Raw genomic sequence first — 19980 nt, forward strand, 5'->3', positions numbered from 1 at the left:
GTAAAAGCAACACCATATATTACTTATAATTGCCTACAAAATTCCTGTTTTTTCATGTATCCTATATGTGTCCTTAAAATAGGTAAAAAAAAAAAAAAAGTATCTAAACATATGTAACAGTCCAACAACATATGCACCTCTCACCACTTCTTTACTGGTACAAACAAGCTAAGAGGAATGAGGTGAAATGTAAAGTACATGGCTAGGGCGTGTTCCCAAAGCATTGTTCCTCTCAGCCTACTATGCAAAGTAGAACTGATATTCATTTGAACTATCAGGGCTTTGTTGTTATTAGTTTTTATTTTTTTTTATGGTATGCATAGCAGTTAGCAAAGCCCTTTTTGCATTATAATATCCCAGTGTCACCATGCAAATAGAATAACAGAAGCAGCTAAGGTACCGGACTGTTTATCCAGAATGCTTGCAACCTGGGGGTTTCCGGATGAGGGATCTTTCCATAATTTGGATCTTTATACCTTAAGCCTACTAGAAATTCATGCAAACATTAAATAAACCGAATAGGCTGGTTTTTGTTCTAATGAGTATTAATTATCTCTTAGTTTGGATCAAGTACAAGGTACTGTTTTATTATTACAGAGAAAATATATTTATTTTGTTTAGATTTTTTTTTTAAAGGATAAGCACGTCTAATGTACCATTTTCAAAACATTTACAGGTATGGGACCTGTTATCCAAAATTCTCGGGACCTGGGGTTTTCCAGTTAACAGATCTTTTCCTAATTCTGATCTCCATACATTAAAAGGGTTGTTCACCTTCAAATTAACTTTAAGTATGACGTAGAGAGTGCTGGTCTGAGACAATTTGCAATTGGTTTTTAATTTTTTGTTATTTGCGGTTTTTGAGTTATTCAGCAGCTCTCCAGTTTGCAATTTCAGCAATCGGGTTGCTCGGGTTCAAATTACCCTAGCAACCGTGCACTGATTTGGATAAGAGACTGGAATATAAATAGGAGGGGACCTGAATAAAAAGAAAAGTAATAAAACGTAGCAATAACAATAAATGTATAGCTTTACAAAGCATTTGTTTTTAGATGGGGTCAGTGACCCCCATTTGAAAGCCGAGAAGAATCCAAATAAATAGGCAAATAACTAAAAAATGATAAAAAAAATAATGAAGACCAATTGAAAAGTTGCTTAGAATTGGTCATTCTATAACACGCTAAGGGGCAGATTTATCAAGGGTCGAATATCGAAGTGTAAAATACTTCAAAATTTGACCATCGAATTAAGGAAGGAAAAAAACACACACTCTGTTTTTATAGGAAACTATAGCACACAAAATACTAAACAGTAACAATTAGTCAAAACATGTATTTCAGGTCTAATGAGACCAGAACTGAAATAGAAGATTAATTCACAGTATTCTTTTGAGCACTTATGCTATTTTAAATAAAGGACAAGTAAAGTACAATTCACTAGAGAATACCAACTTGTTAGGCACCTCCCAGTAAATATAATCACTAACCAGGACCGGCACATGCAAAGTATAACAAAACATCTGCCTTTACTATACTGAAAATGCACCTGCTAATGACAAGATTCTGGACAGCCGTTTGACCATAGGGTTAACAATCTATGAGTTGGCTTCTCCAATAGACTTTGCACAGTTCTCTCCATGAGTGCTTTAGATTTTGAAGCTGTGGTGATAGCAGGAACAGTTGCTTTGCTACACCTCTGTGCAGCTTTCAAAGTCCCTTTCTTAGTCGGCGTAGCATGGAGGGAACTGGGCAGAATGGGGCCTACTGAAGACGCAGGATGGCTGGTCCATAAACGAGAAGCTTGGTATCACCAACCAAAAGCTGCTAATATGGTATATTATTTACATAGCATAGTATCTATCTAGTATGTAACTAGAGGACTCCCTGTATTTGTTTTGTTGTATGCTATAACATCCATGGAACAAAAAAAAGTCATGGATTGTCCTCGGCCCAGCTCTGGGCATCGGCCCGGCGGTTGGGGACCCCTGATCTACATGGTGGGCCAGATTGGCCAGATACTAGATATCAGTTGGGCAGGTAGACAGTGCCACACATGTTATTTTAAATTATTGACTTGGTCTAAGTGGGCAGAGCGGGACCCTCTTATGAGCCATGACCGTAACTATAGAGGAAGCAGACCATGGCGGCTGCCGGGGGGCCCAAGAGGTATAGGGGCCCCAGCAGACCCTAAATCATATACAATATAAATAAATATTGGTAAAACAGGTTAACCTCTAGATATTTTGTGGGCCTGAATAATCATTTGCTATGGGGCTAAGAAATATATAACTACGCCACTGCTATGAGCATACAGATCTTAAAACTATGTAGCTTTTGCCACTGATTTGATTGAAGGGTTTCAGATGCCTGGACAAACAAATCTGATCCTCCCTTCTTCATTGCTTTGTGATGGCTCAGCTTACATAGAATGCTGTATCGGTTTAAGGCTTAATGTTGGTTTAAATTTCTAAGATCTGATACTACAGACACTGCAGATGCAAAGTAAAGAGTAGCTGGAAGGATCAAGCAGCTGTTCGGTAACTGGATCTTATTAGAGGAAGCCCGATTTATCTCCTTGGGAAATTAAAGTAAGAGGGATTTCTGCTGGAAGAATTAATGCAATTAAAATGGCTGTGACCAGTGGTATATTAGCTTTATAAAAGCTTTACTTCTTAAGTAGAACTATGTGGTGGGGTAGACAGCTGTTCCACAAAATCTTGCCATGCAGCTACATCTGACAGTCAGTGTATTTGAATGAGAAACGTTATATGCACTGGCAGATATTTTTTATAGTTTTATACCAATCACTAGTGCAAAGTTGCACCACTGCAGTAACCCTTAGCAACCAGTAAGTCTAATTATGCGAATATGCAATGAATACAGGAATAACACCAGCAGATCTCAGCAGGAGGCCATTAGAAGCCTATAAGGAGCAGAATGAGAAGAGGAAGATGTTATGAACCCTGAAGCCAAAACAGGATCAATGTGTGACATTTTCAGGAGCATGTGACATAGTAGTACACCTGTCAACAGAAGTCATGGCTGACACTACAAATAGCAGCTCACGAATGCTCCTTGATGGATGAGGCAATAGCAAAGAGTACACACATGCCTTCATTAATGCTATGCTATGATCCAGTAGAATGTAAATTGCCGGCGGGATGGCACTCTGATTGCTTCGGCTTTCCGAAGTCGCCGGAGTTTCCTTGTGAGGCAACTTCAGGCCACTTCGGAAAACGAAGCATTCAGAGTCCCGTCGAACCGGTGATTTACATACTAGCCGGCAGCATTTAAGGGAGATTAGTCGCCCATAGAATAGGCAATATGATGCTAGGTGACTAATATCGCCCAGTTGCCTCGTGTGCCACCACCCTTAAACAGATGTATGCATGCAAAATTGAGGCAACTTCAGGCAATTTAGGAAACCAAATCGTTTAGAGTGTTTCAGGGCAATTCGGGGAGATTAGTCACCCAAAGAAGAATCGATTTGTCGCGGGGGACTAATCTCCTGAAATAGCAGCGTGAGTCTCTGCCCTAAGGGCTAGTCCACACAGGGAGATAGCCACGCGTTTGCGGTCGCGGCGACAAAGCGCCGCGCCAGTCGCCGCGACCGGCGCAGGCGACAGTTTTGTATGGGCGCCTATGTAAAAACGCCTGTGCTAACCACACGAGGCGATGCGCTTTTCAACAGTCGCCTGAAAATGCCTCGCCAGGCTTTTTCAGGCGACTGTTGAAAAGCGCATCGCCTCGTGTGGTTAGCACAGGCGTTTTTACATAGGCGCCCATACAAAACTGTCGCCTGCGCCGGTCGCGGCGACTGGCGCGGCGCTTTGTCGCCGCGACCGCAAACGCGTGGCTATCTCCCCGTGTGGAATAGCCCTAAGAGGAAGTCCTTGCTACAAAATCAGATTAGGTTCATTCTATTATACAACCAGGTCCATTGTAGTGGAATCAGTCCAACCTGCAGCCCCTTATCCGTGACTTAAGAGTTATTGTAACATCGGCACCCAACACCAGAACAAATGCCAAGCACCCTGGTCTCGGCTCGCACTTCACCTGTAGTGTGACCGCCTTTGGCCTCGGGTGGAGCCCTCAGCTACTTGGATGCCACCAGGACTTAAACGAGAGGTGCAAGCCTATAGGTTCTGGATTGGCAGAGGGGCATGACTGTAAAGCAAAGTCTTTGGGCAGAAGGTCATAGTACAAGGCAATAGAGTAGTCAGATCCGGTTGAGGCAGGCAGAGAATAAATGTAGTCAGGCAGGCAAGGGTCAAACCAGGAAGTCAATCAGAAGAGGTAGTCGGTATTCAGGCAAGGGTCAGGATCCAGAGGTCAGAATAGTCAAAAGCCAGGCAGGGGTCACAACAGGAATTAAACAGGTTCAAAACAGGAATAGCAAAAGCTCAGGAAGCACCAGGAACAAACTCCTATCACGGGCAATGAGAAACAGTAGGAATGTCCCTTTTATTATTTTAAATTCCGCGCCATTGCGCGCGGATGTCATCACGCCAGTGCGCATGCGCTAAGAAGGAGCCGGCACAGGAGAAGAGGAGCATCCCCGCCGCACCACTAGACCACCAGGGTTAGTGTTTTTGATTACAGTCATGCCACATCAGCTGGTTTCAGTCCAACATATTTAAAGGGGGAACTCCACACAAACATAACTTCAGCTTTTTGAAAAGTAAACATTATTTCGGGCAACTGTGCAATATATATCAAAAAATATTAAATATTAATATTAATATTAAATATTAAAAAATATGCAGACTTTTCATTATTTTTAACGGTTTGGAACAGTTCCCTAAACCTAGTCCCCTGCTCTCCTGCTGATCAGTCTGACTACTTTGCTGAGCTGGCTGACTACTGTTACTTTGTATCAACAGCCATCTGTCCTCAGTCTGCATCCTCCAAACCCCACAATTCCCTGCACATGTGATTTCAATAAGGAACAGAACATCCCAGTGCAATGCATTGTGGGTTATGTAGTTCCTGCATGCTGTCTGTAAGTTGTGGAGAAGTTGTTACAATTTGTAACATCAGTGTTTAGTCCCTTCTTCCCTGCCAGAGTTTCAAATAATGCAGAAAGAGAAGAACTGTTAAACAGCTGGATTTCAGCATAAAAAATGGAATTTATTCATACTTTTTGAAGAAACAGGTAACTGTGATGGATATATTAGGGGTTTCTGTGTTATGTGGGCCTCTTTATCAAATTTTGGTTTGGAAGCTGGAGTTCCCCTTTAAGGAATGAAGAAAGGTCCAAAGCCTCCAAGCCAACTTCCATTGAGTTTAATGGAAACCAAGAGACACTGATGGAATCAAGAGAGGTGATTGGAATCTCTCTACTACTGTATATGTCTCTGGGTGAAGAACTGACTTTGCCAGTGACGTCATGTGGCTTCCAATAAAGTCTATGGCAATGCCAGTAGCTGAAATATGTCAAAAAATTGAGTTTATGTGTTGTGAGACATCGCTAGCAGTTTAAATAGCCTCTCCAGCATTCGTTCAGATGTCTGTGTACCTGCTGTATAGATCGGCTGTTGGGAAATAGTTCATAATAAATGGCTTTAACATATAAAAATGTTAATGTTAAGTCAACAAAGGTACATTTTAAAAGAAGAAAGCAATTTTCAAGTCAAAATGCTGTCATTTATTCACACACTCATGCCCGCCCACTGTTTTCTATTGAGTTACCAAAGCATTTTCACATATAAAGCAATAAAAAGCATCACAACTACCCTGCCAGTGTTACAGAATGGATTATCAACTGGTGTGGGGAGGGGGAATATGTGGCCCTCCAAGTGATTGTTATGGTCTGTGTCCTGCTCAACAGCTGCAGAGAACAACATATTTACCATAACTCATGCAGTCAGCACAGAAGTATTCTACAAGGAAATACAAGGAAATCCAGTAAACAGATTAGTGATGTAGGGTGGAACTGTATAGTTACCCAAAATAGGAAACTGCCCCTAGGGGGTTGGGACACATGTAGCGAATGAGTAGGTCCAGAGAAAAAAGGCCAGTTTGGGTGATATTTTCTGTTATGTTTCATTGCTATCCTAGATATTTATGGAAACCCAGTCTAAGAGCAATGACACACGGGGAGATTTGTTGCCAGTGCTAAAAATGTGCAACAAATCTCCCAAAAAATGACTTGTCCTAAAATTGTAATCTGTCCAATTAATTAAATTACATTACTTGCAGCGATTTAGCTTAATAATGGGAGAATGCAAAAGAAGGCACAAGTAATGTAATTTACTTGAGACAATTACTATATAGTCAAGAATTTTATTGGCAACAAATCTCCTTTCATGTCATTACTCTGAAGCCCAACACCTTGAGGTGGGCAATATCGGGCTGATCCCATAATTTGGCCCTAAAAGTGACCAGATCAGATCTTAATTGCCACCAATGCAGGCCGTCGGGGGAGAGGATTCCATCAAATTGTCAACACAGTCTTTTCCCGAGTTGGAAAATCAACCTGCCTGATGGAGATCTGGCCAATTTTGGCAGCTGGGACACAAAGAACAGGAATTTCTTGTGTGTGTGCATAGGAAATGCATAGGATGCACACATCTTTTAGACAGATGCTCACAAAACACATTTTTGTGTACTGGACCTAAATAAAGGCAGAGGCAATAAATAAAATAATACCATTTCCCCTTTGTTAGCAACATACGCCTATGCTATATGCATAATTGTAACTAATCCTTTCCGTTGAACAAATCACACAATTATTACAAGACAGAAACCGTGGGCCAGAAAGGGATATTTATATCCCCAACACACAAATTCCGGGCAGTGAGTCAGTGGTGTACAGACCGAGTACCCATGCCTGTGTTTTTCCACTGTTAGTTGGATAAACATTAGCGACATTTTTTGGCATTTACTTCTGACAACTAATGCCAGAGAGCTGTCTGTGATATACAACACACAACATAGGGCTGTTTTGAGGTGACGCGTGGCTGTGTTGCCAACAATTTACTACCACTTACACAAACACTCACTTATAAAACATAGTTGTTTATTCACTGGGGTATTCAAAAAAGACAGGGGGGAGAGCAAGGAGATACGGACTCCCTTCTGTCTACTGACAAATCAAATCAATAAGGTGCCACACTTACACTAAATCGCCTTTTGCAGCGTCGGGTGCACAGCTGTGTTCCTCTCTGCCCAAGGAAAAGTTCCACTGTAAAGCAATAATTCCAGCAGCACTCCGATATGTGAATCAAAGATTATTTATTCATGCCATTAGCAGAGCTAATGGCATGAATAAATAATCTTTGATTCACATATCGGAGTGCTGCTGGAATTATTGCTTTACAGTGGACCCTTCTGTCTACTGAAAGACCATTCTAGCAGCAAGGTTCTACACAAAATGTAGGAACGTGGGTAGATCAAAGATGCCAATATTGGTTGCTAGTTAGACTGAGAAGCAATCATTGTCTTATTCCACCCCACCTTCCCCATTACACAAAACAACAACTGAAAGCAGCATATTTTATGCCATATTTGCCGCTGTTTAAGTGATAGTAACAAGGGAATCCAAGCTAATTTCAAATATTCCTGCCCAGACTACAGTATGGAACCAAGTTATATTCCAAACAAGCACCTTTTGTAGGCGGCCACACATGAAGCTCAGCCTTTATGGGAAATTAAAACTGAAATAAGAGTTGTTGCTTTGCAAATCTATTGTATACCCAGGGACGGATTTACATAGTGGCGCCCATAGGCCCACTGCCGTCCGTCGCCCCTATCCCCTCCAGGGGGCCAGAAGCAATGGGGATTGGTGCATGGGAAATTTAAAAAATTATTGTATCTCCAGCGCATCCCCAGTGTTTTTGAACCAATGTGGGTGTGGTTGAGCAGCATGCCGCCCCCCTAAAATCCTGCCGGCCTAGGACTGGGCCTAGATGGCCTTTCCACAAATCTGGGCCTGTGTATACCAGCCCTTCCTCTGAAATACAAAATTAACATTTACATGACATTTGGTAGTTTAAGGGCAGTATTGATAAAGCAGGTTTTCTGGGTACAGTGTTGCATTAATTCATGGATAATCTCGTTTGCCCCAACAACTAAGGGGCTAATTCAGGCAAAGACCTTGTGAAACAAGTGGACTTTAGTATACAAGGCCATATTAAGAGAACACCATGTTTTTATAACCATTACCCGTTAGAGAAGCATAGAACCATTTGTTTTTGGAATCAGCCGGATACAGAATCTCTCACCCTTGCTGTGGATGGAAATTGGTGCACACTGCAAATTTTGTTATCCCTAGTACTGTACAAGTACTTTTACTTGTATTTGGAATACAATGCAGGTACATATTTTATATTGCTAAGATCAAAAATAACTGTCCCATAAAGCCAAAACAATTTAACCATTTTTCATGATAAAAGCCACTGGAGGACTACATTTTATTACAGTGCTTGGATGAGTTAACTATGGCAGATCCAACACAAAACAATAAATGATAAATACATATCCCTGCTCAATAACCCAACCCTTTATGTACATGTATAGCAACACAAAGCGACTGCAAGATGTTTTATATTTTCCCTAAAGACAATAATTGGAATATCAGCACTCACGACTATCGTAGCTGAATAAGGGTGCACGCTGCAGTAAAAGTTCATACACCTCTCTCACAGGACTTATGAAAAAAACAAAACTAGTTTATTTGAGGCATATATATATATATATATATATATATATATATATATATATATATATATATATATATATATATATATATATATATATATATATATATATATATATATATATATAAAACAAACAAGGGAAAGTTGTGCTCACCACTAATTTTTAAAACCATTAGGCGGGGGTGCAATGAGGCTGTGACCACAAAATACATATAGACAAATACAAGAGTCCTCTGCACTCAACCCATTATCAATATATTTAAGACAGAGACATTTTGTGCATACTGCTACTGAAAAATGCCTTACCCTTTAAACAAAACAGGGATTGTTTGTCCATATATTGCAATATATTTAAGCTGGCCAACTACGTCAGTCATCCCATATCTGGCCAGTCCTACGCTTAATTTTCATCTGATTCATTAAGAATTCATTAAGAATTCTATTGCTTCATTATACATTTCACAATGTATAATACAATTTACTCTTGTATTTGACTATATGTATTTTGTGGTCACAGCCTCGCTGCACCCCCGCCTAATGGTTTTAAAAATTAGTCGTGAGCACAACTTTCCCTTGTTTGTTATAGTTCTACAGGAGCAGTGACCAGCTCCATGTTGTAGCTCCCACCCTTCCCAGCTATAGTCAGGTGATCCCACTGGTGTCTAATAAAAGGGCAGCCAAGTTTGGGAGTTTTACTTTGAAAGCAGCGAGTAAGTTGCAGGTAAAACTTAGTCCCTTTGTAAAATATATTGCAATATACGGACAAACAATCCCTGTTTTGTTTAAAGGGTAAGGCATTTTTCAGTAGCAGTATGCACAAAATGTCTCTGTCTTAAATATATTGATAATGGGTTGAGTGCAGAGGACTCTTGTATTTGACTATATATATAACCCTACGTCGTTATTCAAACGCCAAGTGGACATCGTCATACAAGCTGGTTACGCTATGGACATTTTGACTGAAGATACAAGAGACTTCTTGATTCAAGAATTCCCCATTTGTCCCATTATATATACTCTACCTAAGATCCACAAGGGTTTGACAGCCCCTCCAGGTCGTCCAATAGTCAGCACAAGGGAGTCACTCTTACAGCCCCTAGCCATCTTTGTCGACCACTATCTACAGCCGATCATGAGGAAAACACCCACATACATCCAGGATTCAAGTGATTTCCTGATCAAACTTCATTCGGCATTACCATTTCCCAGGGGGAAACCATGGATCGTGTCTTCCCTCTACACCGTTATCCCCACGGATGAGGGGATTGAAAACATCAAAGACTTCCTTTTGAAAAATCCAGTACCGGGCAGACCTCCCATCGAATTCCTGCTACAACTTCTTCAGCTATGTCTTACCTGTAACTATTTTAAGTTTGAACTATCTTACTATTTACAGATAAGCGGTACGAGTATGGGATCGAGTGTCGCGCCTGCATTCGCCAATTTGTATATGGCGAAATACGAGGAGACCTTCATTCTGTCGAAATATGGCCCCTGTATTCACAAACTTTATCGCTTCATCGATGACCTGTTCCTGCTATGGACCGGCTCCACTGATCAGTTTACTACTATGATCAACGAACTTAATTCTCTGCCTTCCACCATACGCTTCACGGCATCCATTGACGAAAAACAAATTTCATTTCTGGATTTGTCTCTGACTCTTACAGACAAAGGGATCACTACCACCACGTACAGGAAACCCACAGATCGGAACACCTTACTACATTATACTTCTTGTCACCCACCACATATTAAAAAAAGTGTCCCCTATTCACAGATGATCCGTATGGTGCGGAACAATTCTGATCTGACGCAACTACATGTTCAACTCGATGACCTGATATCCAGACTTGTCCGGAGAGGGTACCATCTGAACGAGCTACTTTACAACAAAGAAAGAGCCTTACTACACACCCAGCAAGACCTTCTCCACCAATCCAACAATAGCGATAAGGATACAACAAAAGAGACTCTTGTTTTTCTCACCACTTATACCCCTGATGTGAAACCTCTCACACGGGCCATACAAGAACACTGGACAGTACTCGAAAGAGACACTACACTCCCGCCTATCTTTAGAACCAGACCCCGTATTGCTTTCAGGAGAGGAAGGAACTTGAGGGATATCCTTGTAAAGACGGATCCGAACCATTGTTACCAACATGGGACGTCCTCAACATGGCTTAACACTGAAAAGAAGGGCTGTTTTCGATGCCCGTCATGTACCACCTGCAACCATCTCATCACAGGTTCTTCATTTAATCATCCTCATTCTGGCAAACCCATTGCCATCAATCACAAAATGACCTGTACGTCCAAGTTCCTCATCTATTTCATTAAATCTCCGTGCGGACTTTTTTATATTGGCAAGACAATAACGACATTTCGTGAACGAATGGCTAACCACAGATCCGCGATCCGAGCAGCGCTCACAACAGGGAAGGCAGACACACCAGTTGCTGCCCATTTTCTACTCCATAGACACACATTGGCGAGTCTACGATTAAGATGGATCCACAGACTGAACACCACTAGCCCCCATGGACTGAACGAACTGATTTCGTACACTCCATTCATTTACAAGTAATCCTTATATATCTCCCTGTTTGATATTTTGTCATTATTTCCTATCTATAGGCCCTCCTAATTCACAGGGACCAGTGTTCGAGTGTCCAAGTTACTGACTAGTAGCTATTTTTGATGTTATTCATAATTTGTCAGTCTAAATTACATATATTATTTTGACACTTAGTATGTCCTTCAACAAGAATATAGTGTGTGATCACTATTTGATTTATATCCTTAATCTTTGGGGGTAAGCGGTGTACACAGGGGTCGGTTCCTTCGTTATATGTGCACAACTTTTCTTCTTTTTTTCTTCTTTTTTTCTTCTTATTCTTCTTTGCCTTTTTAACTTTTTCTCTATTTTTTCATATTTTTTCATTTTTTATCTTTTATTTTTTATTTTATTTTTTGATTTTTGGTATTTTTGTTTTTGTTTTTTGATTTTTTGATGTAAGTACCCTTGACCAGCCCTTCCAAGAACCTGAGTCCCCTACAGTGCTTGAGTTCCACCACTGCAACACCTGATTTCCATCTTTATGGTCATACCACATACCCCGTGGAAACCTGGGACTTTAGTGAGCGCTGTGTACTCTTATTTGGACCTTTATCCACGTCACCCAATGGACAGTGCAAGTTGTTGCCCATCGACCTGGATATAGAGATTGTGTGTCACATAAGCTGCATAAGAGTCACGAATAAGTGACAACATCCACACTCTGCTGTACACAAGCTACATAAGAGTTACGACTAAGTGATGGCATTCACACTTTACTGTACTTACCAAAACTGTCCGCAGCTTGGCACGATGGGATCACCGCAAGCCGATTTTCGACAAATGATCGCCGATCGCCTAGACCACGCCGCCACACTAAAGGTGTTTGATTGGCCTGCTGGCAACCACCTTGCACCACTTACCGACGACCAACCTGTACTGGTCTTTCCCTAGCAATCCGTGGTTCATTTGGATTTGATCACCGCTAGCTGGCCTCTGCCAACTGATCGCTTATGCCTCATAACTACACTGCGGCACCAACAGCTCTATATACTACTCCTCCAGCATAAGTGATTGGCTTTACACAACTACGAAGTCGGCAACTTTGGTTTGATACCCACACTTCCCTTACGACACGGCAGTACGACGTGACTACAGTACAGTAGATCTCACTCCTGATCGGGTACGAAAAGAGGGGATGCGAGATGCCTATACCCTACCAGACTGGATCCTGCTACATTTGCTGAGGCACTTACATCGCAATGAGACACTTGATCGGACCGATGCAGTAGCTCTGGACCCTGGTAATGAGGGAGGGTTTGATTCAGTTCTGACTTTCCTCTACCGCGTAATTTTTGGGTGCCTGCCACAATTATCTACCTGCCTCTTCACACTCTTAGTTCCAGTGTCCTTACAGAAAGGTTCTCCCTTTATATATATATATTTTTTTGGGATCGCGGATGCCACACCATCCGTGTTATGTTGTGACGAATATCAATGATTGGACCCACTTGCGGTACACTCACTCGTTCACAAAAATCCTTTTGTCCTGCACGATACTGTACAAATCTGTTATTTCATTTTTATTTGTTATATTTATATTTTTTATTTTATTTGTATTTTTTAATTTTTTATTTTAATTGTATTTTTTATTTTTTATATATAATCTTTTTTATATATTTTTTATTTTATTTTCATTTTTATTTTTCACCTTATTATATATTTTTATTTTTATTTTTCTTTATGCTTTTTCATCTATTTTTCATCATCAATTTCATCGTCTCCGGTGGTTTCTTTCCTTCTTTTTTTCTATTTTTCTCCAGTCCAGTTTCCTTTTCGATCTTTTGTTGTTTAGCTTTCTGCCTACTCTCTGATGTCACTTTGCTTCTCTGTCCTTTTGACAGTATTCGTTTTCATGTTTTGCTTTTTTGGCTGGCGGTCTATTACTCCTTTTTCTCCTGTTCCTATTGGAACTATCTAACTGACGTCCACTTACTAATATACCGATACCCTGCTACATTGTGTCTAAACTCTCTTGCTGATTCTCCCCGCTGTCTATTATGTTACCGGTTCTGATTGATTTATGAGCAATGAATATTTTTTTGAAACATAGACATTGTGTTGATCTTCGCTGAAACTGCTCAATATAACATTGGCGCAGTGGAATCTAACTACCTTGTGCGCATCTATGCGATTTAGCGGCTCTGATCCTTATTTTTGTTAACTATTTTCATTGATATAAGCCCCTGCGTTTGAATAATTTTAAATTATTTTTATTCGTTTCACTTGATTTTTTGTTCTCAATTATTAGTCTTACTTTCGTCCTTTATGTTAGTTTTTTTCACTTATGATGTCACTTACACGTCACTTCCTCTGTCTTCGGTTTGCCCTTTGGTTTTTTGATTTTGTTCCTGCCACACTGTGTATTTATTTCCGTTTGTTTGACACATTTTTTACTTTGAGAAAGGCTGTTGTATCAGCCGAAACGTCAGCGATTGTCCACAATAAAATTTGATTTACTACACTTAAGACCTGCGAGTGCGATCTCCACTTCTATATATATATGTCATACCTCCCAACATTATGGAAGTAAAAAGAGGGACAAAAAAAAATTTTCCCGCACGAAGTGCAGCAATTTTTTGGACCACACCCCTTTTTGTGGCCACACCCCCTAATTACCATGTTTGTTTTACAAAATTTGGCAGGTTATGAAAGTTTGAAAATATTTCTCCTTATCTAAACTGTGTTTTTGTGTCTCAAAATTGTTACAAAGTATCTTATTTGCACCTGTTAGCTGTTCTGTGCTCTCTGCTAAAAGCCAATTAAGTGAGAAACTTTGTTTCTTTTTCTGCCTGTTCAGTGCATAGAAAAGAGGGACTTTCCAGTACAAATGAGGGACTGCGGGTTGAGCTGTCAAAAGAGGGACTGTCCCTCCGAAAAAGGGACAGTTGGGAGGTATGATATGTCAGTGAGATCACTACAGCCCTCCAAGACATTTTTGCTGCCTCCAGACTGCCCATGGGTTCCATAGACTTTTGCATATCTGTTTCAATTGTTGTATATGCGATTTGGCAGTTAGATAGTCCTGTGCTAGAGTATTCTGCCTGGGAATATCCGCCATGGTCCTTACGCAAAGCACAAAAGTGATAACTTGGCAACTAGTGAGAAACTGATGACTAATGCTGCTCTACAAAAGAGACTGCAAGCAATTTTTACATTTGGATTGTTCTAGAGCGGACATGAAACCATGTCTCTTCCCACATCCAGATCATAGTATAATATCATAATGGGAAAGCCATAGCCCTTCAGATCAGTTTTTAGAGGGTATGGGTCAACATCATCTTGAAGGCTACAAGGTGCTCTTAGTTGGCTAAAACTAGGTAACATTAAGAACATATTTTTACGTCCAGCTTATGCATCAAAATGTGAATGAACACTGTATCTTTACCTTCTTTTTAACACAGACATAGATAATTTCACAGATCGAAAGGAAATCACGATAGTCAGTCTGTCTGTCTGCTCAATGGGAACACCCCCCCCCCCCCTTAGGCTTTCCTTTCCTCACCTTGTTCCATTGTGAAATGATAAGAGGTTTTCTGGTTGCTAGGGTGCATTTTAACCCAGTAACAAGGCACTGGACACAGTGGGAGGTGATGAACAGCAGATTAACAGAAAGGTAAGTAAAAAAAAAAAAAGTAATGATAAAGTAATTGTCTCGCAAAGTAGTCGTTTTTGACCCCCATTTGAAAGCTGGAAAGAGTCAGAAAAGATAATTAATAAAGACCAACTGAAAAGGTAATCCCATGACATACTAAAAGTTTACTTAAAGGTGAACAACTACTTTAGGCATCTATGAAATGTCATAACGACAGGGCAGTAACAGAATACCCCCATAGACCATATATTTCCAGCAGACAGCCTGCCAACATCAGTTTTATAGGGATTTGTTGTTTATTAAATATTGCAACAAAACACACCCTGCACTCCAACCCACAGCACAATCCATGCCACTGAATAGTGCAAATAGGGTTATAAGTATATTACTCGACCTTTAATAGCATTGGATTTAATAAAATGAATCAGGAAGATCTGCGTAATATATTACAGCTGATAAACAACACTGGTGTAATTGAAAATGTAGTACATTTAATCCGTGCCATTTATAGTTGTCTTGTTTGGCCTCATCACAATAGTTCTTACCATAGAATGCTTATCGTTAAATTTGTTTGCTTTTATCCCTTAAATGCTCTGTAGATTAAAGGGGTGGAATGTACCAGGGAAGGTTCACTAGTCGTAACAACACCAGCCAGCATACAGACACTGTGAAATGATTGATTCATAGTAGTGGTAAAACAGGGTTAATAGAATGTAACCAACTCCAAAATAAGGGGGGGAGAATAATGTGTAAAATCCTGTCCAAATGAAAGCATCCTGTATCTAGGTGATACGAGTGGCACTCTATTGTTGCTAGTGAATGAAACGTTAGCCAGCACGGCTACAGCCCCATAAACTGGGCCCATTTCACATGATTGTTTTCTGGCAATGGATGCACCTCCCAAATTCAGGGTTCCTGTTTGCTCTTAAAGTTCCTTTGCCAAGAGTTCCAAGGTACAGTATCCTAAAGACTTGCCTGACATTTCCCTCCCCAGCCTGCATTGAACTTCTCAGCAATACAAAGATAATTAGATTGTATGCTCCTCGGATAGGAATTCTTAGTGCTCTAATGGTTATTTATAAATATAATTGCAAACAAAAACAATATTTGCGGCAACACAGCGACAAATCTTCTTTTCTTCGGGGCGACTAATCGCCCCAAACTGCCTCCCGCTGGCTAGAATGTAAATCGCCGGCGGGATGGCGCTTCGTTTTCCAAAGTCGCCCCAAGTTTCCTCGTAAGGCTCCGCCAGTTTACATTCTAGCCGGCGGGAGGCAGTTCGAGGAGATTAGACGCCCAAAGAAGAGGAGATTTGTCTCCCCAAATCTGAGCGTGTGCCCTGACCCTAAAAGATAAAGACGTTATTGCTCCTCTCAATAAAGTGTACACATTGTGTATTATGTAGGTATTGCACGGGTGCAACCTTGTGCAGTGATTGGAACCTGTAATTGATGGCAATAAAATTAACTAAAAGTGACTAGAAAATGGATTTATGAACCATTCGAACTAGGAATGCTGGGTCAGTTACAAAGGATCCCTTACATACAAAGATGGCTGCAAGATCTCAGCGTTGTATTTTTTCATCTGGGATGTCCTAAGTGGTAATGGGGCACTTGGTAAAATGCAGTAAACACTATGCCACACTTGCAATTTCTACTCCTGGCAACATCTTGCCTTACTATGCAGTTACTATCTTACTATCCAGTCCAAGCACAGTTGCACCTTACTATACACACACACTATTCCACAGAAACAGTCCCATTAGAGTTTCTGGTGGGGGTAACAGAGGACCCTTACTATACCCACGATTCCAAAGAAACAGTCCCAGTCGATTATTTGGTGGGGGTAACAAAGGGCTTTTTTCCCTTTCCCAGTGTTCTCAGGGTCCCCAAGTGTTCATTCCTGCTTGTACTAACTAAAAGACAGCTCTGCACATCGCACAAGGAGTTAAAATCTAACTGCAGCCGGGTGGAAAAATGTACAGTTTGTTACAGCGAGGTTACCAGGGCCATCCAGAAATAGAGTTTCCAAAAAACCTCACTTGACCATAAATACAGCAGTGCAGCAATTGGGAAAGAGGATGCACAACGGAAGAGCCCTGCATTATTTATATAGCCTGTGTGTGAGCAGTACTTTTAGCTTGGAATAAACATTTTGGGGTGGTCAAGCCGAGCAGTTATCAGATATCTCTGCAGAGATCTCCGAAATACTTTACAATAATGATCCCCACAATAATATAGCAAAATAACTGCACATGTCCCTGGATTCTGAATTAACCCCAGAAGGCTGCGTGCTTCAGGCAAGGAATCTCACATGATTGTGGGTATTGAAACAAGAGCAGAAAACAATGAAGGGGGGGGGGGGAGACATGCACCCCGATACTCACAGCTGCTACTCCAGGACTTCAGCAGCGACTTTATGCTAATCTCAAAGAACACCGAATCCTGTAGGCTTAACATGATGCTTCTGGCAGCCACGGTGACTCCGTAGTTTGAGGGTGCTTTATAAAACTGTTCTGCGCTTCTTTCCTTAAGGGCAGCAGCGTTCTGGCCTCCAGTGGAACTGCTTCATTATCATGCAGTCTCCCAGTGACGCACAACTATAGAAAAATTGCTGCTCGATGCAGAGAGACTTCAAAACAAGAAGGGGGGGGGATGGAGAAAAAAAAAAAAGATGAAGCCCTCAAGTTTGCGGTCAGGAGGGTCTGAAGGACATTTTCACCTTTGCTGCAGTGGAAATACAATGTGACTGAGGGAAAGAACAGCAGCCAGGAGAATGATTCAACCTGTCCAAAACTTGACCTGCCAGTGGCTGGTAAATACAGGTCCGGAAGCCCCAAAGTAGCCCTGCAGCTCCGTAGCCTGCTCGGCTGTAAACTAGTTTAACAAATGTCACAGGATCTTCCCCTCAGCAGCTGGGCACAAACAGTTGTGATCTCTTCTCCGTCATGTGCAAGAGCCTCCCCGCTGCCTGTCCTCAGGGTTGTGCATTCTTTCCACGGATTTACACTGAGCAGGGACTTGTCAGCTCGCCTGTGACGGTGCACAGCCCAGCGTATTCCACTTAAGAAGCTGCAGGATAATGGACTGGGAAAGAGAGTGATGTAATGAACGATGCTGAGGCTCCCTGGCTGTGCATCAGCAGTGTGAAATTGCTCCGTGTATATTGCAAAGTGCCTTTCCGCTTTCTCAAGACTCATGTTTGATGTCTTGTTTCCTAATTGGAACAGCCACTTAGGAACCAGATAGCGGCTTGGAAAGGAAGTTAACTCCTGCGACGCTGGAAGCACCATACACTTTCACTTTAATACCAACGGCTTCACTTTCCCCTCCTGCAGCATCTGTGCCGCCTGCATGCTAAAAAGCTTCACATTATCAAATCTGCCATTTAACTCAATAGCATCGGATGCAGGTTGCACAATTCAGCCGCGTATCTTTCAAGGTGCAGCTTGATTCACAGAAAAATACACAAAATATTCAATTCAGGGCAGATATATATATATATATATATATATATATATATATATATATATATATATATATAAATATATACCAATTATAATTACCGTGCACCCCTCCCTTTGCTCCAAGTTTCCTTGGAGTGCGGATACTCATTTGGAAGTGCATATATATATATATATATATATATATATATATATATATATATATATATTTACTGTATCTATATATACTGGATAAGCAGCAGTAGCAATTCACAGCATCTTTTACTTCTGAGTGGTTAATTAAATGCACAAAGGCCCAAGGACTCACTTTGCAACAAAATAACAAGGAAAGGGAAACATCTAAAACACAAATTGTGGTGTTATGGGACATTGTCACATGCACAACATATACCCTTACAATAATAAATACTGGCATAAAAGGCTAATGAAGAGGTGTATTGAGCAACTCCACAATAGACTAGAAAGCTCCAATATAATGGCATGGCACAAAGGCTATTAAAAGGGAAATAATTGTAAAATATTGGCACATCAGTCATTGTGCATTGAACACTTGAGAAGAAGCAGCCATACTGCATTCCTAGATAAATAAAAGATAATAAGGGTAAAGGGAGAAAATCTTAAAATGATGAAGGCTAAAACGGAACCCCTAGAGGTCACCAAAAAAACATTTTATAGTTATGTCGGAAGACTTTTCAGGTTTGGAATGTTCAAATGATGAGCTCGGATGCATTTGCAGTTTTTTTCTAAAGGGGACCCCAAACCAAAATGTTTAATGTATATATAAAATCAAAATGTTTCTAATTTAAATATATAAATAAATACATTTTACATCCCCTGATTTTAAGTTTTCCCTCATTTTACATTGTTGTTTTGTGGTCCCACCTAGATATTATGCATAATACTTTTTCCTGATTTTCCATTTTCCTGGATTTTATACCCACCAAGTGGGGGTTCTACTGTATGTTGAATTGACTGTACCGGGCCATAGATACAGTAACCGTATAACCGCAATGATACAGGCTTTCATAACTGTCCACGGAATCCTCCATTTCTTTTTGTTTTGTACAGCCATCTTTTGCTCGACAATAGCACTGCACAAGCTCAATGTGCTCTGGGGCTACTGTGGAAATACTAAAACTAGGGATCAAATAAAATGTTCAATCCATCAACCGAAATTCAGGTTACATCTGCCACCATAAAGGTAAAACTTTCAATGATGCAACATTAACTGGTTTCTTTACTACTGTGTAAAGGGAACCTGATTTAATTAGCAACCAGCCTTGTATTGGGACATTTCTATTCTGTATATTTGGTATATTGTGAGCCGGTCCCTAAGCTCAGTAAGTGACAGCAGCACAGAGCATGTGCAGTGAATCAGCAGAAAAGAAGATGGAGAGCTACTGGGGCATCTTTGGAGACACAGATCTTTACTGCTAAAGGGCCGTATTGGCCTTCAACTAATAAAAAGAAAATAAGATTTAACATGTCTAGTTTATCTGCAGTTCTTCTTTAAATTTAACAAAAAAAAGTATTAAATGTATTCTTACGAGCCTTGAGCAGGATATATATTATTTAAAAAGTCTGTTTGACAAAATAGATAGAAACAGTTGATCATTATGTGCAGATGAAGGAGAACAATGAAT

At 40.6% G+C, this 19980-nt stretch overlaps 1 protein-coding gene across 11 annotated transcripts in view; it reads right to left on the reverse strand.

Annotated features, from left to right (window-relative positions):
* Positions 1-19980, reverse strand: part of fryl.S (FRY like transcription coactivator S homeolog) — a 221815-nt gene that overhangs the window by 127706 nt on the left and 74129 nt on the right. For 3 of the 11 annotated variants that reach the window (XM_041579469.1, XM_041579466.1, XM_041579465.1), the window contains exon 1: positions 17261-18342. The exons of the other annotated variants lie outside the window; for them this stretch is intronic. In XM_041579469.1, the coding sequence (XP_041435403.1) occupies positions 17261-17333 (73 nt within the window). In that variant the 5' untranslated portion in view covers positions 17334-18342. Of the gene's footprint in view, positions 1-17260; positions 18343-19980 lie in introns of those variants that run through there. 11 annotated transcript variants of the gene reach the window in all.

The sequence above is a fragment of the Xenopus laevis genome, chromosome 1S (assembly GCF_017654675.1).
Source record: "Xenopus laevis strain J_2021 chromosome 1S, Xenopus_laevis_v10.1, whole genome shotgun sequence".
In the NCBI taxonomy this organism is placed as follows: Eukaryota; Metazoa; Chordata; class Amphibia; order Anura; family Pipidae; genus Xenopus; species Xenopus laevis.